This window comes from Pseudorca crassidens, chromosome 10 (assembly GCF_039906515.1).
Source record: "Pseudorca crassidens isolate mPseCra1 chromosome 10, mPseCra1.hap1, whole genome shotgun sequence".
Taxonomy (NCBI): Eukaryota; Metazoa; Chordata; class Mammalia; order Artiodactyla; family Delphinidae; genus Pseudorca; species Pseudorca crassidens.
Genome location: NC_090305.1, coordinates 67,541,262 through 67,561,095, shown reverse-complemented (window position 1 = coordinate 67,561,095; position 19,834 = coordinate 67,541,262). Strand labels below are relative to the sequence as shown.

Below are 19,834 nucleotides of genomic sequence, written 5' to 3'. Positions count from 1 at the left end.
AGAAGGCTCAAAAAGAATTATTTGTCCCAGATCTTGGATCCTGAGCCTTTGTGTTGCTCCATTCCAGGGGGAGCCGTTTATATACAACACATTGTGCAGGTGCCCCCCCAGATTGTGCCTCACTGCAGCCCTGCCCAGAGCCTAGTCTCTTTACACATGAAACAGGGCACAGGATTGGGCATCTGGAGGATTGTGGAAGGGGTTTTACCCTGGAATCAAAAAGAAGACTAGACTTAAACCTCAATTGCACTGTGCTTTCTTGAGTCCTGAGACAAGTGGGCTCTGCGTGGAAGTGTGGCTTCGGCCTGTGCCCCCTGGTGCCCAGGGTTCTGCATAGCAGGTCCAGCGGCCTCGGGTCCCTTCCTTCCCATCAGCATCAGATCTGGGCCGTGAGCCAGCGGCCCCAGGCTTCTCCACACAGCCTTTGCTTCCTAGAGCAGGTCTGGCTGCAGCGATTCCAGGCCCCAGATTTAAGGGAAGTGCCGTCCTTGGGTGAGGACGGGTCCGGATGAGCAGGACCCTTGCAGAGGGGAGCGTCGGGGAGAGAGCAGGCGGGGGGTGGGCCGTGGCTGAGTGGGCATTGGGGCCACTGCTGTCTGCACCCTGTGAACTGCAGCCGGCCCCCAGGAGCAGTGAGGATGCCCATGTAGCACTCTGGCGACATCTTCTGTCCTTGTGTTGTTTGTTCGTGTTTTCACTCCCTTTCCTGCTCCTTCCAGTTCCTTGGCCTGTGCTTTTCCACAGCAGTTCTGCTGAAGGTGGGGTTTTAACAGCACTCCCTGCAGCTCATCGTGGTCACGTGTGGACTCACTGCCTGCCCCGTGTCGGTTCTAACCAGCCCTCTCCCTTTGTGTTGTTTTTTCTGTTCTCTAACACTCCAGGTCCAGATAGTCTCCAAAAAAGTGAGCTACAGCCATATTCAGTCCAAGTGTGGTTCCAAGGACAATATTAAGCATGTCCCTGGAGGTGGTAATGTAAGTATGCGCTCGGGGCCGCTGGTGTCTGAGGCACCCTGGAAAGAGGGCCGCCCCGCCCTGGCGGGCGAGCGGAGTCGGGGGGACCCCGATGCTCAAATGTGTTCAGACTGAGTGTTTCTGGTGAGCCCTAAACGACAGCTGGGTGACACCCACTTGACATCTTTTGCCTCTGTGGGTGGGAGGCCTTAGGGGTTCAGAGACCTGTTCTGAGGGACGCGGTCTGTCTCGAGTCCGCTCTTGGGGGTGCAGTGGTCCTGACCTGGAGACAGATGTCCGGACTTCTCCAGAGCCCATCCTCGAGTCCTTGCTGTTGTAGAGCAGGGAGTTTGTGTTCCACGTGCTCCCACCCGTCCTGTGCCCTCCCTGCATCTCTGTGACTCTGCTCTTTCTCCTCTTCTCTCCCTGCTTCCTTCCCCCTCTTTTCTTTCTGCTCTCCTTCCCCCACTGTTTACCTTTTCCAACCCCTTCCTCCTATTTCCTTTTCTTTTTGGCTCTTTCTCTCTCCCATCTAGACATCCTGTTTATCATGCTGCTACTCTGTACCACCCTTAAGATCTGTGTTAGGGACACAGGTGACTGGGGCTCATAGGGAGGTCCTGGTCTAGGGAGAGATGGTGTAGATCACCATTGTCATCTGGTATGTGGAGAGCACACTTGCATTTTCCACGTCCCTGTGACAGAGCCCTGCCCTCACCGCCTCTCCCCTAGCTTCTCTCCCACCCCAAGAGGGAGAGAGCTGCCCTGTCCTGATCTCCCTTGGGTTCATTCAGTTCCTTCTCCTCTCTTTCCTGACCTGGATTAAGTCCTGCTCTGCTTACCCTCTTCATTTTTAGGCTCTGTCCCCCTGCCCCCTTGGTGGTCATGTCGTCCTGCCCATGGCTTACAGAGGGCCCAACCCTGCAGTTCTGCTGTGAGGGTGCAAACATAGAACACCTCTTTCTTCCCCCCGCACAACTCCCCTACTGCACATCCTTCCTGGTCATCTCCCCACCACTGGCTCTTCCTGGCGTGGGCAGAAACTGCATCCTTGGCACTCGGGTGGCTGGTTCTTGGCCAACTTGGAAGTTGGCCAGAGATCAGCCATCCCAGTGTGGGAAGGCAGAGGTGGGGGAAGCTTTTAAAGGCAGTGTGGTTAAGGTGAGAAAGATCCAACCCGTGAAGGGCGCAGGTAGGCACTGGCCCTAGCTTTTCCTCTCAGGCTTTGGCCTAGATGCAAACGGAAGGTGAACAGGGATTCTGAGGGAATTGGGTTGCGTGCATGTGTGTGTGGGTGTGTGGGTGTGTGTGTGTGTGACACAGAAATGCATTTATATATGTTGTGTGGTGTATGTCAGAGCTCTGAAAATAGTCCTCGTTCATCTGTCACCTAGTATGGTCTTCCCACACTGCCTACACATGATTTCAAACAAGATTTTTTTGGTGAGGGAATGTACTTTTTAAAAGAGTTTTCATTTTAGGAGATTTCCTTAAACAGCAGAGCATTAGGAAAATGCCTGTGACAGTGTTTCCAGTGGGAAGATGAGGGTAAACAGCCTGGACTATGGCGCTGTCCTGCCTTCCATCAGCCCCTCCATAAAGCCACCATAAATATACCTGTGTATAAGAAGGGTGGCCACCAGCCGTACGCGTCTAACCCCATTCCCCCACAGGGCCCTCCTTACCCCAGAGAGAAATTCTGGGGTTACCACAGGGATTCGTGGCTTGGAACAGGATCCTCCTGGTCAGTACTCCCCACATGTCCCCATGTACACATAAACATGCCTCTTGTTGAGAACTGAGAGGCCATCGGGTGAGAACATAGCAGCTACTTCTGTGGCTGATCCCAGTTTAAATGTTGCAGCTGTTTTAATTCCATTTCACCCTTGCAAGGAGGGGTGTGTATGTTAATGGGTTCTGAGACCTGTTGGCAGTGTCACTTCAGTAGCAGTATTGACACCTGCAGCAGCCTGCAGGCCAGGGGCAGATCACGTGAGCACACGGCTTGAGCGAGGTGCGAGAATGCCGGGGTGGTGGTGAACAGGCTGGTGCTGGCTGCCAGGCGTCACTGCGGGCGACTTTGGGGCTAGCACGAGAAACACACATCCTAGGCCAGAGCAGCAGCACGTGGCTCCCTAAAGCCAAAGCCGTCAGTGGAGGCCGGGGGCTAGGGGAGCAGGTTGGGCGTATCTTTTGGAAGCGGATTGTGGCTCTTCTATGTACCAGCCTGGGAAGGCAGAGCTTGTCTCAGAGGCTTTGTTAACTTAGTGAGATGCAATTAAGCTTTTTAAAACTTTATATATATATATATATATAAAAATTTATTTATTTACTTTATTTTTGGCTGACTTGGGTCTTCGTTGCTGCACATGGGCCTTCTCTAGTTGTGGCGAGCGGGGGCTACTCTTCGTTGTGGTGCGCGGGCTCTAGGCCACGCAGGCTTTAGTAGTTGTGGCTCGTGGGCTCTAGAGCTCAGGCTCAGTAGTTGTGGCGCAATGGGCTTAGTTGCTCCACGGCATGTGGGATCTTCTGGCTCAGGGCTCGAACCCGTGTCCCCTGCATTGACAGGCGGATTCTTAACCACTGCGCCACCAGGGAAGTCCCTAAAACTTTTAATTATAGAAATTTTCAAACATATACAAAAGTAGAGAAAATGGTAACGTGAATTGGATGTACTTTTTTACCCAGCTTCATTTATTAATCTTTGTGGCCAGTCTTATCTATAAATGCCCACCCCAGTTATTTTGAAGCCAGTTTCAGTTATATCTTTTATCTGCAAATATTCCAATATGTAACTTTAAAAGATAAGAACTCTAATATACATATGTATATAAAATCCCATAGCATGTTAAACAGGTTTGCTTAATCAGGAAACAAGTAAGGTCCATAAGTTGTGATTGGTTGATTTGCATCTTATAATCTTAGGTTTCTCTTACTCTACAAGTTCCCTGTTCATTTTTCTTTTTTCACGGTAATATTTTTCAAGAGTAAACTGAGTGGTTTGTCCTAGAATTTGGATTCTGCTGAGGATGTCCCCATGGTTTCACTTAACGTATTCATTAGTCCCACAGTTTTCTTGTTATTTATTTATTGTTTTTTTTAACATCTTCATTGGGGTATAATTGGTATACAATGGTGTGTTAGTTTCTGCTTTATAACAAAGTGAATCAGTTATACATATACATACGTTCCCCTATCTCTTCCCTCTTGCGTCTCCCTCCCTCCCACCCTCCCTATCCCACCCCTCCGGGCGGTCACAAAGCACTGAGCTGATCTCCCTGTGCTATGCGGCTGCTTCCCACTAGCTATCTATTTTACAATTGGTAGTGTATATATGTCCATGCCTCTCTCTCGCTTTGTCACAGCTCACCCTTCCCCCTCCCCATATCCTCAAGTCCGTTCTCTAGTAAGTCTGTGTCTTTATTCCTGTCTTACCCCAAGGTTCTTCATGACATTTTTTTTTCTTAAATTCCATATATATGTGTTAGCATACGGTATTTGACTTTCTCTTTCTGACTTACTTCACTCTGTATGACAGACTCTAGGTCTATCCACCTCATTACAAATAACTCAATTTCGTTCCTTTTATGGCTGAGTAATATTCCATTGTATATATGTGCCACATCTTTATCCATTCATCCGATGATGGGCACCCACAGTTTTCTTTAGATTGATTCAGACTTGATATTTTTCCCCACATTTTTGCAAGACGTTCATAGGCGGTGGTGTTTCTATCAGGAAACATAATGTCTCACTCTTCTTGTCGTCTCACTCCTCGTGATGCTGGCGGCTGTTGATGCCCAAAACCATGAGTTCAGTGAAGGTGCACTGTGGTGAGACTCTAATTATCCTGTCCTTTCTTCATTTATTGGCTGGAATACATCTATAAAGCGAAACTTCCCCTTATCAACTATTCTTTTTTTGAGGACTAGGTTCAGCTGTGGCACACGGTCAACAGATGTGTGGACTCCACACCCTGGCGAGAGCCGAGCCGTGGCGAGTGACCTCTGTTGACTCCTCACAGGTCATCTCAGGGATGGCGCAAGATGAGCCTGTCACTGTTGCCGAGGACACGTGGTGGCTTGCTTTAGCAGCTGCCAGATCTGTGGCTGGGAAAAGTGCATTTCCCCAAGCTCCTGTTTAGGGAGAACTGCAGCCTTGTTGGAAAGATGAGCCAGAGTAGAGGCTGCTGTTTTGATGGTAGTAGGTACGCTGTAGGTGATGATTGAGCACCTGAAGCGATTAGTGTAGAGCTGGTGCTGAGGTCCCTTCAAGAGATGGTATGAAGAAGGGATGGAGTGAGGTTAGAGCCAGGGAAGCCTTTGGAGAAGGCGGCCTCTGACCTCGGGTTTGGAGACTATAAAGAGAGCATGGGTTTGGACCTGGCAGTACACCTTCTCTCACTGAGGCAGTCACTTTTTTGTGTGTTTTTCTCCTCAGGTTCAGATTCAGAACAAGAAGGTGGACATCTCTAAGGTCTCCTCCAAGTGTGGGTCCAAGGCTAACATTAAGCACAAGCCTGGTGAGTGGTGCCTCCCTTGTCCCAGGTTTCACCCCTATGTCTCTGTCCTTCCATGAAGATTCCTGGAGCCACACACCCAGGGCACAGCAGTAGAAACAACGTAGTCCTCAGTCCCTGTCAGGGAGGGGGGATTCTGGGCACTAACCTTTTAGTTGGAGGAGGAACAGTGTGGAAGGTTTGCCATTTGCACCAGCAGCGTCTTGAGGACCTGCTGTGTGCATGGCACTGTTGACCTAGGCCTAGGGGAAAGGTACGCTAGGGGCTAAGAACCCTTCTCAGCCTCCCAGGCAAGCGTTCAGGAGCTGGTGCTGAAGGAGCTCTGGAGAGTGGTGGTCGGGTCTTGCCTGTCAGACTCAGGAGCAAAGGGTATTCTCGAGCAGTGAAGCATTCACCAGCAGCTCCAGCAGGAGATAGGGAGCCATTCAATAATGCCGCCTCGGCCTGCCCATGTGGATCTTGCCACTACAGCAATGCAGACTCTCCTGCCAGCAGCACAGGTGGCCTGGCGCCCCCGTGGAGGCCTTTGAGCCACTGGCAATGTTGTCTGAGCAGGGCCTGCGTTCTTGGCTCGGCTGTACCCTAAGAGCCTCGTGTGTCCTGGACCCTGGGTCGGCAGCAGATTTGGGGTAGTGCCGTATCTGTAGTGGCAGGCACACTGGCTGACAGGTCTGGTGTCTCAGAGATCAGTCGCCACGCCACGGGCCAGTTAAGGGGAAGGCAAAGAAAACTCCCTTCCCTCTCAGCAAAAACTGTCATCCATTTTAGAAGGTGTTCTGTGTAAAAGGATCAAAACACTTTGCCCCTTAACTAACCTTCATTTTTCCTTCTATCTGGAAAATCCAGTCCTGTGAGATACCTCCTTCCCTAGTGACACTGAGTGACTTGAGGTCCAGTTTTTGCAAGGGGCCAGAAATCCAGTGGGTAGGATACCTGGAGAATTTGGCAGGCAGCTAGGTGTTGAGGTTGGTGATATGAGCCAGGAGGAGATGGGAGAATGAAGAAGGGCTCAAGGGAAAGCCAAGCTGAGGGGCCGGGTGGCCAGTGACAGTGCTCTGGCCCTTGATCCCATGGCCTCACTCTGGCTGAGCTGTGAACGTTGCCTGTGTACAGACTGCCTCCCCTCTGCTCCCGCCTCTTGCCTTCCCTTCTTTTCATGACAGTGAGATTCAGTTAAACTGCTCACCTAGACCATACTCCATCCTGTGACTCACTGGCTCGCTGGTGACTTTGAGCAAGTCACTCCTCTCCTCCAGTATCAGTGGTGGCAGCTGGAAAACCAGGATTCCAGGATCTTGACCCTGACCAACAGGGTGTTTATGAGGCTGAAAGCATGTGTTCACTGTGCTTCTTCCTTTGTCCTCAGAGCAGGTCACTTTTTCCCCATTTCTATACTGGGCACATCCCAGTCCTTGGCCAGCCTCCTGGCTTTGCCTGTAGGGGTATTTCTCTGCCACCCACAGTGACCCATTTCTGTTTGGTTCCAGGTGGAGGAGATGTCAAGATCGAAAGTCAAAAGCTGAACTTCAAGGAGAAGGCCCAGGCGAAGGTGGGATCTCTTGATAACGTGGGCCACCTGCCTGCAGGAGGTGCCGTGAAGGTAGTGAGTGGGTCCTGGCGGGGACACAGCTGGGGGGTGGGGTTGTGCGGCTGGAGTCTGGGTCCCAGCAGGTGGGCACCTGTCACCGCCCCTCAGTCTCTTCAGGGGTCATGTTTCACCCACACCATTGCTGTTTCCATCGTCTGTCATCAGTCCTGAGCGAGGCAGGAGAGGTGAAGAGGCCCCAGCCCGGTCACCTCTCACCTGTCCAGCTGGAGATGGAACGTTCTCCTGAGAGCCGTGGCCTGCCTTTCTGAGCCCATCTCAGCCATGTTCAGAGGGACAGGGCTGGAGTGCAGGTCCCCACAAGGCCGGGGTCTGTGTGGTACCGTTCTCGCAGCACCTCCTGAGACGGGAGTGTTCGGTACCTGCTCTGTGTCAGGCTCTGTTCTGGGCCTGGGAGCGGAATGGCACATTTTTACTGCCCGTGACGGCAGGCCTGGCATCCACCCCTCTGGAGGCCTGCGCGGGCCGGGCTCTGGAGAGCACTCAGGCGGCAGGCTTCCCATCCTGGTTGGGCCTCTCCTCCCTTCCCTCCCTCTCTTCCCTCTGCGCTCCTTCCACAGTACTGTGAGATCTTTTGTCTGCCAAGATGCTGTCTGTCCTTTGTTCCGTGTCATCGGGTAGCAGGGCCGTGGGGGCAGCGCCTTGCCGGCTTCCAAGCCTGAGGGTGGCTGCAGCTGCTCAGGGAGGGGTGGGCGAGGGAGAGGGGACACGAGCAGTGCTCCGGGCCTTCCCCTGCATCTGACCGCGCAGCGCGGCTCCATCCCAGCCCGCACTTTGTCCCACCCACCTCAGTGCTCCGTTCAAGCCCGGACTAGCTCCCTCTGTCGCAGCCTCTCAGGACATGCTCCACACCTTGTGAGGGGCTGTTCTCTGGTCAGCACCCCCGGGGCACTAACTTGGGTGTAGTCACTTGTCCCCGGCCACACGACGGGTGCACGCAGACCAGGGCTCACGCCTGGGCCTTTCTGACCGCAAGTCTTTTCTTTACTCACATCACCTCCCTTTCTTATCACTTCTGGAACTATTTTTCTAACACAGAGGCCCGTTTCTTTCACTGCTCTGATTTCTCCTGTTGTCGCCTTTGGGCGTTCCCAGCACAGGTGTGCCAGCTCGCCAGTGCCTCCCAGCAGCCCTCCCTCTTGTGCTCTGGACTCACACTGGGTGTCCACGGCCACCACAAGGCCTTCCTCGCCAGGCCCCCCCAGTCTCCCTCACACCTCCTTGGACACCTTCTTCCCTCCTGTGTCCCCAGGCCCCAGAAAGATGCCCAGCACAGAGGAGGCCTCTGTCAGGGGCGCATGAATGATGGATACACGGGCAGCGCTGCCCCAGGAATGGCCGAGAAAGCCTCTCCGAACACTCGCATGTGCAGGGAGTGCCCTGGGATCCCTTAGGTCTGAGGTGGCGGCCTGCACCCCTCAGGAACTGGTTCAAGCTCCCGGAGCTCCCTCGCCCTAGTGGCTCCAGACCCACATCTTGAGATGATTCCTTAGCTTTTTTGCTAACAGTCTGCTGTCATAAGTGTTGTGATCTGGCATCAGCCTTGTTGAGAAGCCAGGCACCTTTCACCTCTCATGTCAGAGGCTTCACGAAGCCTTTCGTCTCCCAGAGGAGGCTCTCAGAGCGTGTCACTAGCCAGGCTGCACTGCTTTACTGCCCCAGAGCCTGAGTTCTTACCCAGCACCCTGCCACCCAGGCCAGGAGTTGGTCTGGCGGGGGGGGCGGGGGGGCACCTGGTCTAGACTCCCAGGTGACTGTACCTTGAGCCAATGGGGAGCAGCAACAGCGGGGGTGGGGACTGTGTGTGAAACCCACCACCATCACCATCCCACACCCTCCCCGACTGACCCTGCACTGTCTCCCCCACTGTTTCATTTGTAGACTGAGGGCGGTGGCAGCGAGGCCCCTCCGTGTCCGGGCCCCCCAGCTGGGGAGGAGCTGGCCATCCCTGAGGCAGCGCCTGAAGCTGGCGCCCCCACTTCAGCCAGTGGCCTCAGTGGCCACACCACCCTGGCAGGGGGTGGTGACCAAAGGGAGGCCCAGACCTTGGACAGCCAGATCCAGGAGACAAGTAAGTGGCTGGGCTCGGCCTAAGGGCCAGCCAGGGGCCCTGCCACTGGCTGCAGATTGAAACTCCTTTGTTTTCCTACCGGAGTGTGGCCTGAATTTTAACGAAGCAACCTTTTATTTTCCAGGCATCTAATGATGACATTCTGGTCTCGTCTTCCGTCCCCCGTGTTCCCCTTCTTGTCTCCCCCGTCACCCTCTCCCTTCCCTCCTCCTGTGTCACTGCAGATTGAGACCTACAGGCTGACGTTCCGGGCAAACGCCAGGGCCCGCACCGACCACGGGGCCGACATTGTCTCCCGCCCCCCTCCACTTCCCTGGCGGCCCCAGCTCAGGCACCTGGGCCCCTAGCTCCCTCTCCCGGGCTGCCCTCTAGGCCCCTCCCTCCCTCCCTCCCTCCTGCCTCACTTGCCCAGGGTGGCAGCAGCCCCACCCCCGTGCTCCCTCCACTCCCGGCCCCAGACCCGGCTCCCTGCTTGGCTCCCCCGTCCTCACCATTGCGCCGCTGCTCCGCGGAGAAGGTTGGGTGGAAAGTGGGGTAGGGGAGGCTAGTTCAGGACCTCCTGGGATCTGGGTGGGGGGAACCGGAGTCCAACCTCCTCTTTGTTTGGTTTTTTTGGACCAAACCCAAGAGAAACTGACATACCCTCCCTCCTCGCTGGTCCATCTGGAGGGAAGAGTGGAAGTGGACGTCCCCGTGATGGCTGGGTGCTAACTGCGTACCCTGAAGCCTGCTAAGCCACTGCCTCTTCCTTTGACCCCACAGTGGTGCCCACCTCACAGGTGGCACCAGGCACCTCTTGCTGCCCTCCCTCAAGTTAGTCAGGGGCAATGCTGCCTGTCCCCGCTGCTTCCCATACCTACCTAGCTGCTGTCACACTTTTATCTTTTTTTTTAATAACCTGAAAACCGGTGGAGTAGTTTTGCAGGTTGAAGCCATGTCTGAATGAAAGTCGTTGGTAGGTGTTAAAGGAAACAGGGAAGGGAGATCCTGAAGCCTCCAGCTGGGAGGTGACGCATTGGAGGCTGCCCTGCCTTGGGCAGCTTGGGGCCCCGGCCCTGGAGGTGGTGTGGGCAGGGCAGGTGCAGTGGGGGGCTGTGGGCTAGAGGGCAGGCAGGGACCGCTAGGGGCTGGTCAGAGTGTGGACTGGTGGTTCTGGCATTTTGTGTGTATGCTGCTTTTCTTTTCTAACCAAGAGGCTGGTTTTGGCATCTATGTCTGTCTCATTCCCTGGGATCTGGTGGGAGACAAGGTCGGGCTGGAAAGGGCCATGGAGGTCAAATTCCTCCTAGCCTCCAACCTAGGACACTCGAGCCCTCAGTTGCCAGGGAGCCTGATGTGTTCAGAACTCATGTGGATAGTGGGGAATCAAGTCTGGAAATTTAAAAATAAGTACATGAGATGGGCCATCCAGGCTCCCTTACGGCCTGACTGGAGAGGGGAGAGAGGAGAGGAGAGGCCAGCCTAAGGGGTGTGTCCTGGTTAGGCCTGGTCTTGGGATGGCTGCAATGATAAGTCCCGGGAATTGTATTGACACGAAGATTCTTATTGCACTTGTACTTTTTGTATTAAAGTTTGCATGGTTTCTAATAAAGGATTAAAACGTAACAGTTTGTAGTGAAATGGCCTGGGAGTCTCCAAGGCTTCTCCTCTGGAAGAGCATTTTCTGCAGTGCAGACTTGGCCCCTCACACTCCCCACCTCCTCCTCTGGCATCCCTTGGCGCTGAGAAGGTGGGAGCTGTTGACCTAGGATCAGATTTGAAGTCCATGTAGAGGGAGGGTGTCTGGGCTGGGCAGGTGCTCTCCCTTTCTGAGGTAGCATTTTCTCCAGGGAGGTTCGACACCATCTCCCCAGCTCCCCAAGCACATACCAAGAAATTGCAGGGGTCTTGTGGAAAAAGCACTCCCAGGGCCAGAGACTGTCCACACAGTGCTTCAACGGCGCCAGGGACATCAGGGCATCCGTGTTTTGTCTGCAAGAAAGGGTGAGATGAAACTGGGAGAACGCAGTGGGAGGTGGGGTGCCAGATGCAGTGGGGTGACAGTGCTGGGCCTAAAGGTACCTGCACCTGTGTTGATGCTGGGGTGGACAACAAGCTCTCGGTCCTTTTACTCCGTTGGCCAAAGGTAGGGGTGGGAGAGGTGACCCCGGCGGAGAGCACTCTAGGGGGCGCTGGAGTGGTCAGTGTTCTGAAAGGTGGTTTGGGCACAGCTCCCTTGAAGGGTCCCACAAGCCAGAGAAGCTGAGAAGGCCGCCCTGACAGGTGGGACCAGAGGCCCTGTGTGCTGTGTTCTATTCTGCAGCTGTTGGGGCTGGAACGTTTCTGTACTTCCCCATTTGCTTATGGCTCAGCCGTTAACCATGTTGATCTGTGATTGTTGTTATGATTTCCAGAACAAATAAAGCTCGTATGTCCCACCACGCAGGCCCTGTCTTCTGTATACGTCCTGGTTGTCTACGTCTTCAGCATCCGAGGCCCCCACAGCCCCCAGCTTGTCCCCTCGCAGAGGGACTGGGGTGCAGCGTGCAGTCTTGACCTCAGCCCCTCGTCTGTGAATCTGTGGCTGTGACCAAAGGTTAAGGCTGCTTGTGGAACTGCTCCCTCCCCCGTTTGCCTGGGTTAGCAAGTGACAGCCAGCCAGAGAGGATCCAGGCTGCGGGCCCTGCTGCACGCGCAAGGACACTGCCTCCCACCGCGGCTGTGACAAAGACGACTAGACTGGGCCAAGCAGCACAAGCCAAGAACCTGCATGAGTGGTTCAAGCTCCTGAGGGCTGGGTTCTAAGCCCCTTGCTCTCCTAAGACTTTGGGGCCCTCCCTTCTGAGCCTTCACTCTTCCTCTTGGTTTGGGGAGCCCCAGCGGATAGCGATGCTCACAAGGGATAAATAGAACTTTATTTTAAATAAACATTTGCACTCTGTACATGGCCCCAGCGGAGACGGGGCTTAGTCGTCAGCTGTCTTGCGCACATCAAAGCTGCCACAGGGCCCGCGCAGCAGCTCCGCCAGCAGCGCAAGCAGCTGCCCGTGCTCCTCCTGCACGCAGGGCGGCAGTGCAGCCAACTCGCTGCGCAGGCTCCGCTCCACCATGCGGCCCAGGGCCCGGCGCAGCTCCCGCAGCAGCCGCACAGTGCGTGAGTCGCCCTCCAGCCGCAGCAGGTCGCTGTCACTAAGGGAGATGGTGGCCCGGCGCCCATCATCTAGAGGAAGGGAGAGACGCGGGGAGCCCGGGTGAGTGAGGCCGGACCCCTGAGGAGGCAGAGCAGCCGGAGAAGCGGTGGGGCAGGAGGTGTGCAGGTACCCACCACGGATGTGGACGTCCCCGTCGGTGAGTAGCAGCACAGCTAGTGGGTGCACCTGGGAGGAGTCCCGGACAAAGACGCTGCCGTTGGACTTAACAGCCATGAAATACGTCAGCCATCGGCTCCGTAGCCGTGTGGCCTCCCTAGGGAACAAAGAGCTGGGTGAGGCCCCTTGCTGAACCACCCGAGCTGCCCTGCCCCAGCCTGACAGTCCCCCACCTGTTAATGGTCGACTTGTGCAGCAAGATGTTGCCGGATTTGGTCCTATACGTGACACTGTTGGGCTTGAACTTGCCCTGCCGGGTCACCTTGCCCTGCCTCACCTGCAAGGATGAAGGAGAAGGTGGGTGGGTTGAGCAAGGAGCTGGGATGGAAGGAGAGGTCATGGCCTGGAGCCCCCTCCCCAGGGCAGCACCTGGATGAGGTTGGGGTAGAGACCCGCCATCAGCACACCCTTCACCAGCTCTTCCTCCTCACTGTACTCGTTGCACTGGGCAGAGGCCAGGGTGCAGTCCGAGGGCTTCCCCACCAGGAAAGCCTCATAAATGTTCTCTGAGAACTGCTTGATGAGTCCTGGGGAGGCAAAGTCAGGGTGAACCTAGGGCCCCTGGTTCACAGCTCACTGTACACCGGCCCAGTGCGAGTGGGAAGGGTGGAGGGGCTCAGGGCAGCTCGGGACCCGCTGACCGTGGATGAAGCGCAGGCTGGGCGCATAAAGCAGGTTTTCCTCCAGGTAGTTCTCACGAGAGCTGCGGTCCTGCCAGCGCAGCACCTCCTCCCAGCCAGACACAGCCCGCACGAACGCCAGGTGGTCGCTGCCACTGTCGTGGCTCAACAGTGCCTTCACCTGGGAGGGGAGGCGGGTGCCAGGGTCACAGGGCAGGGACCAGAGGAAGCCACCTCGGGACCGAAGGGAGCGGAGGGCCGGAAGGGAGAACAGAGGGCCACGCAAAGGCATTGGGTCTGACCTTGTCCACCTCCGCCCGGTTCTGCAGGCTGCTGCTGAAGGGGTCCCGGGTGAGGCAGGAAACGACCACTAGCAGCGGGTGCAGGCAACGGAAGATGGCAGCCAACACTATGGCCTTGGCCAGCCGTGGGTCAGTGGAGATGTGGGCCAGGCGCTGCCCCAGAGTGGTCAGGTACTCCCGCTGGTCCAGCACCCCTGCAAGCTCAGCCGTCAGTCCCGCCCCTGACAGCCATTCCGCAGCCCGGCCCAGCCCTGCACCACTCACCGATCTCCTGGAGCAAGATCACGGCCTCGTCCACCGCCTTGATGTTTGGACTGTCCACGGCCTTGGAGAGGAACTCCACTGCCTACAGCACGAACGAGGCAGAGCCTGTTAGCCCGCACCCCACCTGCACGTTCCCAGGGCCCACTCCGCCCACCTCTGCCGCACCGTCTTCTCTGGCATGTGGATCTTGGCTTGCAGCACCAGGTTCTCAAGGGGCGTGCGCAGGATCTCCGGCACCTGGAAAGGGGCCATCTTCTCCAGCCGGCTCCGCGGGAACAGGTGGTAGGCAAAGCCTGACTGGCAGCGGCCCGCCCGGCCCCGGCGCTGGATCACGTTGGCTCGTGACACCCACACGGTCTCCAGGCAGGACACCTGGGGGAGGGGGCAGGTGAGCAGCCACACAGACCACACGCCTTCCTCCATGCTCCCCTGCGCCTGGCCTTCACCTCACTCAGCTCCTCAACTGCCCCCCATAGCAGGGACAGGGAGATCCCACAGGTGTGGCCTTCTCCAGACACACAGGCCCAGGGTAGATCTGGGCTGGGGCAGGGCCAGGAGATGGGTGCCACCTTGGTCTTCAGGTCGTAGCGTTCCTCCTTGTGCAGACCGCTGTCCACCACGTGCACAATGTCATTGATTGTGATGGAGGTCTCAGCAATGTTGGTGGCCAAGACAATCTTGCGCACGCCAACGGGAGGCTGTTGGAATATGGCCTTCTGGTCCATCATGGGGATGTTGGAGTGCACTGGTGGGCAGCAAGAACACACTGGTCACGGGCACTGCTCCAGCCAAAACCTCCCCATATGAGGGCAGGCAGGGATTTTGACCCTATTTTGATGAAACTGAAGTCCAGATCAGTAATATGCCCAGTAGAGGTCACAAAGCCAGCAAAAAAGTAGTGCAGCCTATTAAGAAACCCAAGGCCCTGAGCCCCAGGTGAGTCACTCCCCAGGACAGAGGGCAAGCCTGGTGTTAGGGGCCACCATCCTTGCACACATGCTCTCACCTGGCAGGATGAGGTACTTGCTCTCATGCATGCCCAGGGCCTCCTGGAGGCGTTGCTGCACTCCTTTGATCTCCTGCCACCCAGGCAGGAAGCAGAGGATCCCACCTGTAAAGGGCCCTGCAGGCATGAGCTAGTGGCTCCCGGCAGATGGGAGAGCAGGGTGGGCACGGGGCAGAGAAGAAAGCACCCACCTGGTTCCCCGCGGGCATCAATGTGCAGAACCAGATCAGTCACGAGGTCCAAATCGAGAGCGCATTCATCCTCAGACTGGGGTGGGGGAAGAGAGGCCAGTCACAGCCCCGGGGCCAGGGGTCGTGCACAGGACACGGCCACCGCGACTCGGTGAGGTCAAGGCACGTGACACATCACCTCCAACCCTCACCACACCCTTGTCAAGAAGGCCTGATCATTCCCATTTCTAGCAAGGAAACCAAGGCTTGGGAAGGAGGAGGGGAATCCATGGAGAAAAGGCCAGGAGCCGTGGGCAGGACGGGGCGGGCGTATCCCCTCACCTCGTGGTGCCGATGCCGGTGTGGGTACTGGTGCTTGCCCAGCTTGGCCAGGATATCCTCCAGGTAGTGCTCCTTGACAGGGTACATGAAGCCGGGCACCTTGATGACAGGGCAGCCACCAAAGTAGCGGGAGAAGCGCTCGTTATCACCTGTGGCACTCATGAGCACCAGCCGCAGGGCCGGGTTGAGCCGCTGCAGGCCCTTGAGCAGAATCAGCAGGAAGTCCGTGTTCACGTCCCGCTCGTGCACCTCGTCCACGATTACATGGCTCACGCCCTCCAGGCTGGGGTTGCTCTGCAGCTTCCGTAGCAGGATGCCCACGGTACAGAACAGCAGAGCCCCACCTCGGGCTGGAGGCTTGCTTTCCAACCGCACCTGGAAGCCCACGTTCCGGCGCAGGGAGGGGCCCAGTTCGTGGCTGACCCGCTGTGCCACGGACACAGCCGAGATGCGGCGCGGCTGAGTGATGATCACATTGCAGCGAGCACCTCGGCCCTCGGTCACGTAGCGCTCCAGCAGCAGCTGGGGGATGCGCGTGGTCTTCCCACAGCCCGTGTCCCCGGCGATGACCACCACCGGGTGCTGCTCGATGGCACTGAGGATGGTGTCCCGATGAGGGTCCACAGGGAGCTGGGGGGCCTCCTGCCAGACCGGCCCTCGCCGCCGCCACAGCTCCAGCAGGCTCTGGCTCAGACGCAGCTCCTCTGTTTCTGACAGGGGCATGTAGGGCTTGCCTGTGATAGGGTCACCCAGCGGCCCCGAGTCCTTGCCCAAGGGCAAGATGTCATCACTCTGCAGCCGGAGCTCTGGGGAGATCCATGAACTGTCCATGGGGTACTGGAGGACGGGAGAGGCAAACAAAATGGTGAAGAGAAATAGCTTCTTCTCATTTACCCACAGCCAGCCAGCCCCTCCACACAATTCACCTTGGCCAGAAGCTATGGCCCACCCGCCGGGCAGGACTCAGTCCTCAACTGCCCTGGGACCCTCGCGGGCAAGACAGGACTGCTCAGGGCAAAAGTGTGCCCAGGCTCCATCCCCAGTGGGGAAAGCGGGGAGTCACTACCGCCTGCTGCAGGTGAAAGCTTTTGGTCTGGGTAGATGAAGGCGGGCAGGTGAAGAGGAATGTGGGGATTCTCTTACGTGGTTTAGGAAGGTCTCTATCTTGCGGAGGATGGGTTCAGGCACCTGGATGGTACACGGCCGGCGCTGGGTCTCACCCAGCTCGCGCAAGGAGGCCAGGTTATACATGGCGTGGGTGAGCGGCTCGTTGTTCCGGTCCACCAGGCCCAGGCTCTGCAGAGGGAACACGGGAGGCTGGTCTATGCCTGTCTCCCCATAACTGGCCCAGACCTGCTCAGGAGCTTTAGAGAAGTCGTGCAGAGCAACCTCTTTTCTAAGACATTTTTGGGTTTGGGCCAATATGGTGCAGGAGGGAGAAATTAGGAACCAGGAAAATGTTAGGTCTCCACCAAAAAAAAAAATTGTTAAAAATGATTCAAGCAAAACCAGACCTGGCGTGTCTGAGTGTTACAGCCCCCACCCGCACAGACGGGCGCCGCAGAGAATCCTCTCCCCGAGCAGCCGGAGTCCCCACAGCAGCCCAGGCTCACCTCCGTGAATCCCCACCTGAGACAGGCGGGCCAGGCCCTGAGCCACCCCGGAACCCAGTCGCAGGCTCCTGTGCCTTCGCTGCCCGCCCACCCCTGCCACATTTCACGTCCAGCTGCCACACCTCCACCTGTCTCTGCATGACACCCAGTCCACCGTACAAACGTACACGGAAGTTCCCGGAAATACATACTTATGCACCTTGATAAAATAAACCACTGGAAGGGAAACTCTCTGTTTTATTTCCCTATATGCCCAAAGCCACCCACCAGAAATAAGACAAAGCCTTCCAACACATTGGGCAAATGTGGAAAACCAGTCATTTTCCCCTATAGTCTTTCATGTCCGGATTCCGCACACCCTCCAAAACCCAGAGCAAACACTCCCTCCTTTAAGAAGTCTACCTGCACAGGGACCAATCCCCTTCCCCAGCCTCCTCGTGCCAGAACAGAAGAGGTGCCAACAGGGCCACCTTGCTGCAGGGGAGCCCTCTGTCCTTTCCCAGGACTGTGAGAATTTACCTACAGCCTCTCTGACCGTGGGCAGTCAGCTGCTCTCAGAACACTGCTGCCACCTAGAAGCTTGCTCCTTCCTGAGACAGGCCTCTAACATGCTGAGGGTCGTCTTCTCATCACTTTTTTGTCTGTTTTTGTTTTTTGTCAATGCATTTATTTTTCAGTTTCAATCTGTAATGGTTGCTTAATAAAACCAGTCAACGAAAAGTGATTTTTTGGGGGACAAATGTGGACATTAGCAGACTGAACAGTGGTGACAGGTGCAATCTTATTCCAACGTTAGTTTTCACAAATTTGAATTAAATACTCCCAGGACAGTGGAAATACCCTCCTAAAACAAGAGTTCTCAAGTTCATCACTGTTTTTGTCTATCAAATTAAAATTTAGACTTCCTCGAAGTTCTCCCAGTTAGCCCTAGTTCTGTCCTCTTGAGCTACAGGTAATGACACATCCATTCCCTCTCACCACTTACCTGAACCCATCCCTCTTCAGTTCTCCAGGATCTTGGTACCCCTCACTATCAGCTCTATCTAAAATTCAGTTCCCAGAGCCAAATGTACACCAAAGGTATATCCGACCATTCAGAGTAAAACAGGGCCTCCTTCCTCTCTTATTCTGCAAACCAGACCCCCATGGGTTCAGGTAACTCCCACAACTGGGCTATCAGCTGACCTCCAAAGCCGCTTCAAAATGATTGCTAGCTGTAAGCCCCACTGCCTTCACCTGGATGTTGATCCCTTCAATATTCATCCTAGATGAACGTCACGTGGTTTGTTTTGGCCACAAAGCCCAAGTTATCAAGATCTTTCTAGATACCAAGTCTGTCCCTCAACAAAGACATCATTTCTCCAGCTCCATACCATTCAGAATGATAAGCATGTCTCCTCCTGGCTTCACCCAGGTTCCAGCCAACAGTGCTGAGCTCACAGGCAAAGCACCTCCACAGGGACTGTGGAGAAGCCCTGGAAACAGCACCCCACAGCCTGACGAGCAAGGCTGGGACACCAGATACTTATGTGCCCAGGCCAAAAGCCTGGCAGTGGTAGATTTCATTTCCTGGAAAAGTGGACCATTTGCCAAGGGTAGCAGGGAGCTCCAAGACATCTCATGCATCACACCAGGGACCTTGCACTCACCTTCAGTTTCTTACAAGCCAGGGCTGCCGCCTTATTCTCTGCCTCTGCTTTGCGACGCCCTTTGGCGACAAAGGTCATGGGACAGGGCCAGAGTAGGGTGAGGGTGGACAGCTTGGTCTTGGTGCCCACAGTATGGAACTGCATGAGGTTCTACACAAAGGGCAAGAGAGACGGTTACAGAAAGTTAGGGAATGAAAACATCCAGGAGTTCGCAGAATATCAAGGGACACAGAGATGGATTTAACCCCCATCTGAGCAGGTACCAAGCATCAGCCACAAAAGAAGTGCCACTGAACAGGCAGAAGCCAGCCCTGTGGGGCTGCAGCTCCCAGATCCTGGCCTTGCTTCTCCTGTGGTACCATGATTTCACAGGAGGAAATGGCATCTGGGCAATGCCACTACCTGCCCTCCTAGTCCACTGTCCTCTCAGCACTTTCAAAGCAAACAGGTATGATGGTAGCTGCAGGTTGAAGCTGTCAACACAAGCTAAAAACTAAGCACATCCTGGGGGATCAAAAAGGCCTTGCACCTGGAGAGAAGCTCTGCTTAACCAAAGCCCCTCAGCCTGACAACAAAGATGAAAACCTCAGCAAGTCAGCCACCCCCTCCCCAAACCCTCCTTTCCTGCCCGCAACCCTTGAACAGATATAGGTCTTCCACTCCTACAGTCCCCAGCCCCCTCCCTGTGCTCCAGTGTTCTGACTTCCAATCTGTCCCTGCTGCTTCAACCCTCCAAGGACCTGGAGTTCCCCCAGCTGGCCCAGGCTGGGCTTGGAGAACGGGCATCTTCGGCCCTCCCGTACGTAGTCTCCCTCCCACCTGGTCTGGAGGAAAACCAGACTTGACCAAGACAGCTCCCCAGTCTCACACACACTTATAGGAGACCCAGCTCACCTTGGCTGTGGAGGACGATGTCGCTATCTGAATCACCTTGGCCAGAAGGTTCTTGGGAAGCGGAAACTGGGTCAGAGCCCTAATAGCACTGTCGTCATCTGTCATTTCAAAGGAACCCCCCCTGGGAGGACCAAAAGTTTAGGTGAAAAAGCACTCTCTTCCTGGGCCAATTTCACCTGCTCTGAGACCCAGGGGCTAGGATACTGCATAGTTGCAGGAGGCTGGGGCATTTCCACTTGGCCTGTGATCCTCTCACAGACACAAAGCACACCTGGCGCTCCCTCAGTTCCCCCAAACAGATAGGAGGGTAGGGGCAGTGGGCAGGCAGAGTAGTTACTGGGCCTCTGAAGGACCCAAGTGTGAGCTGGAGAGAGGGTCCGTGCTGCTGTTTCGCAAAAGCCCAGCCATACAGTACATGGCCACAAGTGGCTTTCCCCAAGAACAGGTAGATATACCAATGAATAACAGAGACGCGGAC

The 19,834-nt window shown here is 55.7% G+C and overlaps 2 protein-coding genes across 37 annotated transcripts in view; one reads left to right on the top strand and one right to left on the bottom strand.

Moving 5' to 3' along the window:
• Positions 1–11,567, top strand: part of MAP4 (microtubule associated protein 4) — a 169,951-nt gene extending 158,384 nt beyond the window's left edge. For 16 of the 25 annotated variants that reach the window (XM_067754197.1, XM_067754204.1, XM_067754189.1 and 13 more), the window contains 5 exons: positions 882–974; positions 5,394–5,475; positions 6,960–7,072; positions 8,960–9,149; positions 9,274–9,552. In XM_067754197.1, coding sequence (XP_067610298.1) covers positions 882–974; positions 5,394–5,475; positions 6,960–7,072; positions 8,960–9,149; positions 9,274–9,281 — 486 coding nt within the window. In that variant the 3' untranslated portion in view covers positions 9,282–9,552. Of the gene's footprint in view, positions 1–881; positions 975–5,393; positions 5,476–6,959; positions 7,073–8,959; positions 9,188–9,273 lie in introns of those variants that run through there. The other 9 variants (XM_067754212.1, XM_067754209.1, XM_067754203.1 and 6 more) reach the window with 4 other exon arrangements.
• Positions 11,568–12,021: 454 nt separating this feature from the next.
• Positions 12,022–19,834, bottom strand: part of DHX30 (DExH-box helicase 30) — a 30,561-nt gene continuing 22,748 nt past the window's right edge. For 8 of the 12 annotated variants that reach the window (XM_067754214.1, XM_067754219.1, XM_067754213.1 and 5 more), the window contains 15 exons: positions 19,357–19,477; positions 18,463–18,612; positions 16,344–16,496; positions 15,201–16,037; positions 14,880–14,955; positions 14,689–14,793; positions 14,129–14,427; positions 13,848–14,054; positions 13,683–13,764; positions 13,419–13,612; positions 13,138–13,297; positions 12,866–13,023; positions 12,670–12,773; positions 12,454–12,593; positions 12,022–12,348 (listed from right to left, as the gene is read on the bottom strand). In XM_067754214.1, coding sequence (XP_067610315.1) covers positions 12,095–12,348; positions 12,454–12,593; positions 12,670–12,773; positions 12,866–13,023; positions 13,138–13,297; positions 13,419–13,612; positions 13,683–13,764; positions 13,848–14,054; positions 14,129–14,427; positions 14,689–14,793; positions 14,880–14,955; positions 15,201–16,037; positions 16,344–16,496; positions 18,463–18,612; positions 19,357–19,477 — 3,040 coding nt within the window. In that variant the 3' untranslated portion in view covers positions 12,022–12,094. The remainder of the gene's footprint in view (positions 12,349–12,453; positions 12,594–12,669; positions 12,774–12,865; positions 13,024–13,137; positions 13,298–13,418; positions 13,613–13,682; positions 13,765–13,847; positions 14,055–14,128; positions 14,428–14,688; positions 14,794–14,879; positions 14,956–15,200; positions 16,038–16,343; positions 16,497–18,462; positions 18,613–19,356; positions 19,478–19,834) is intronic. The other 4 variants (XM_067754224.1, XM_067754226.1, XM_067754225.1 and 1 more) reach the window with 2 other exon arrangements.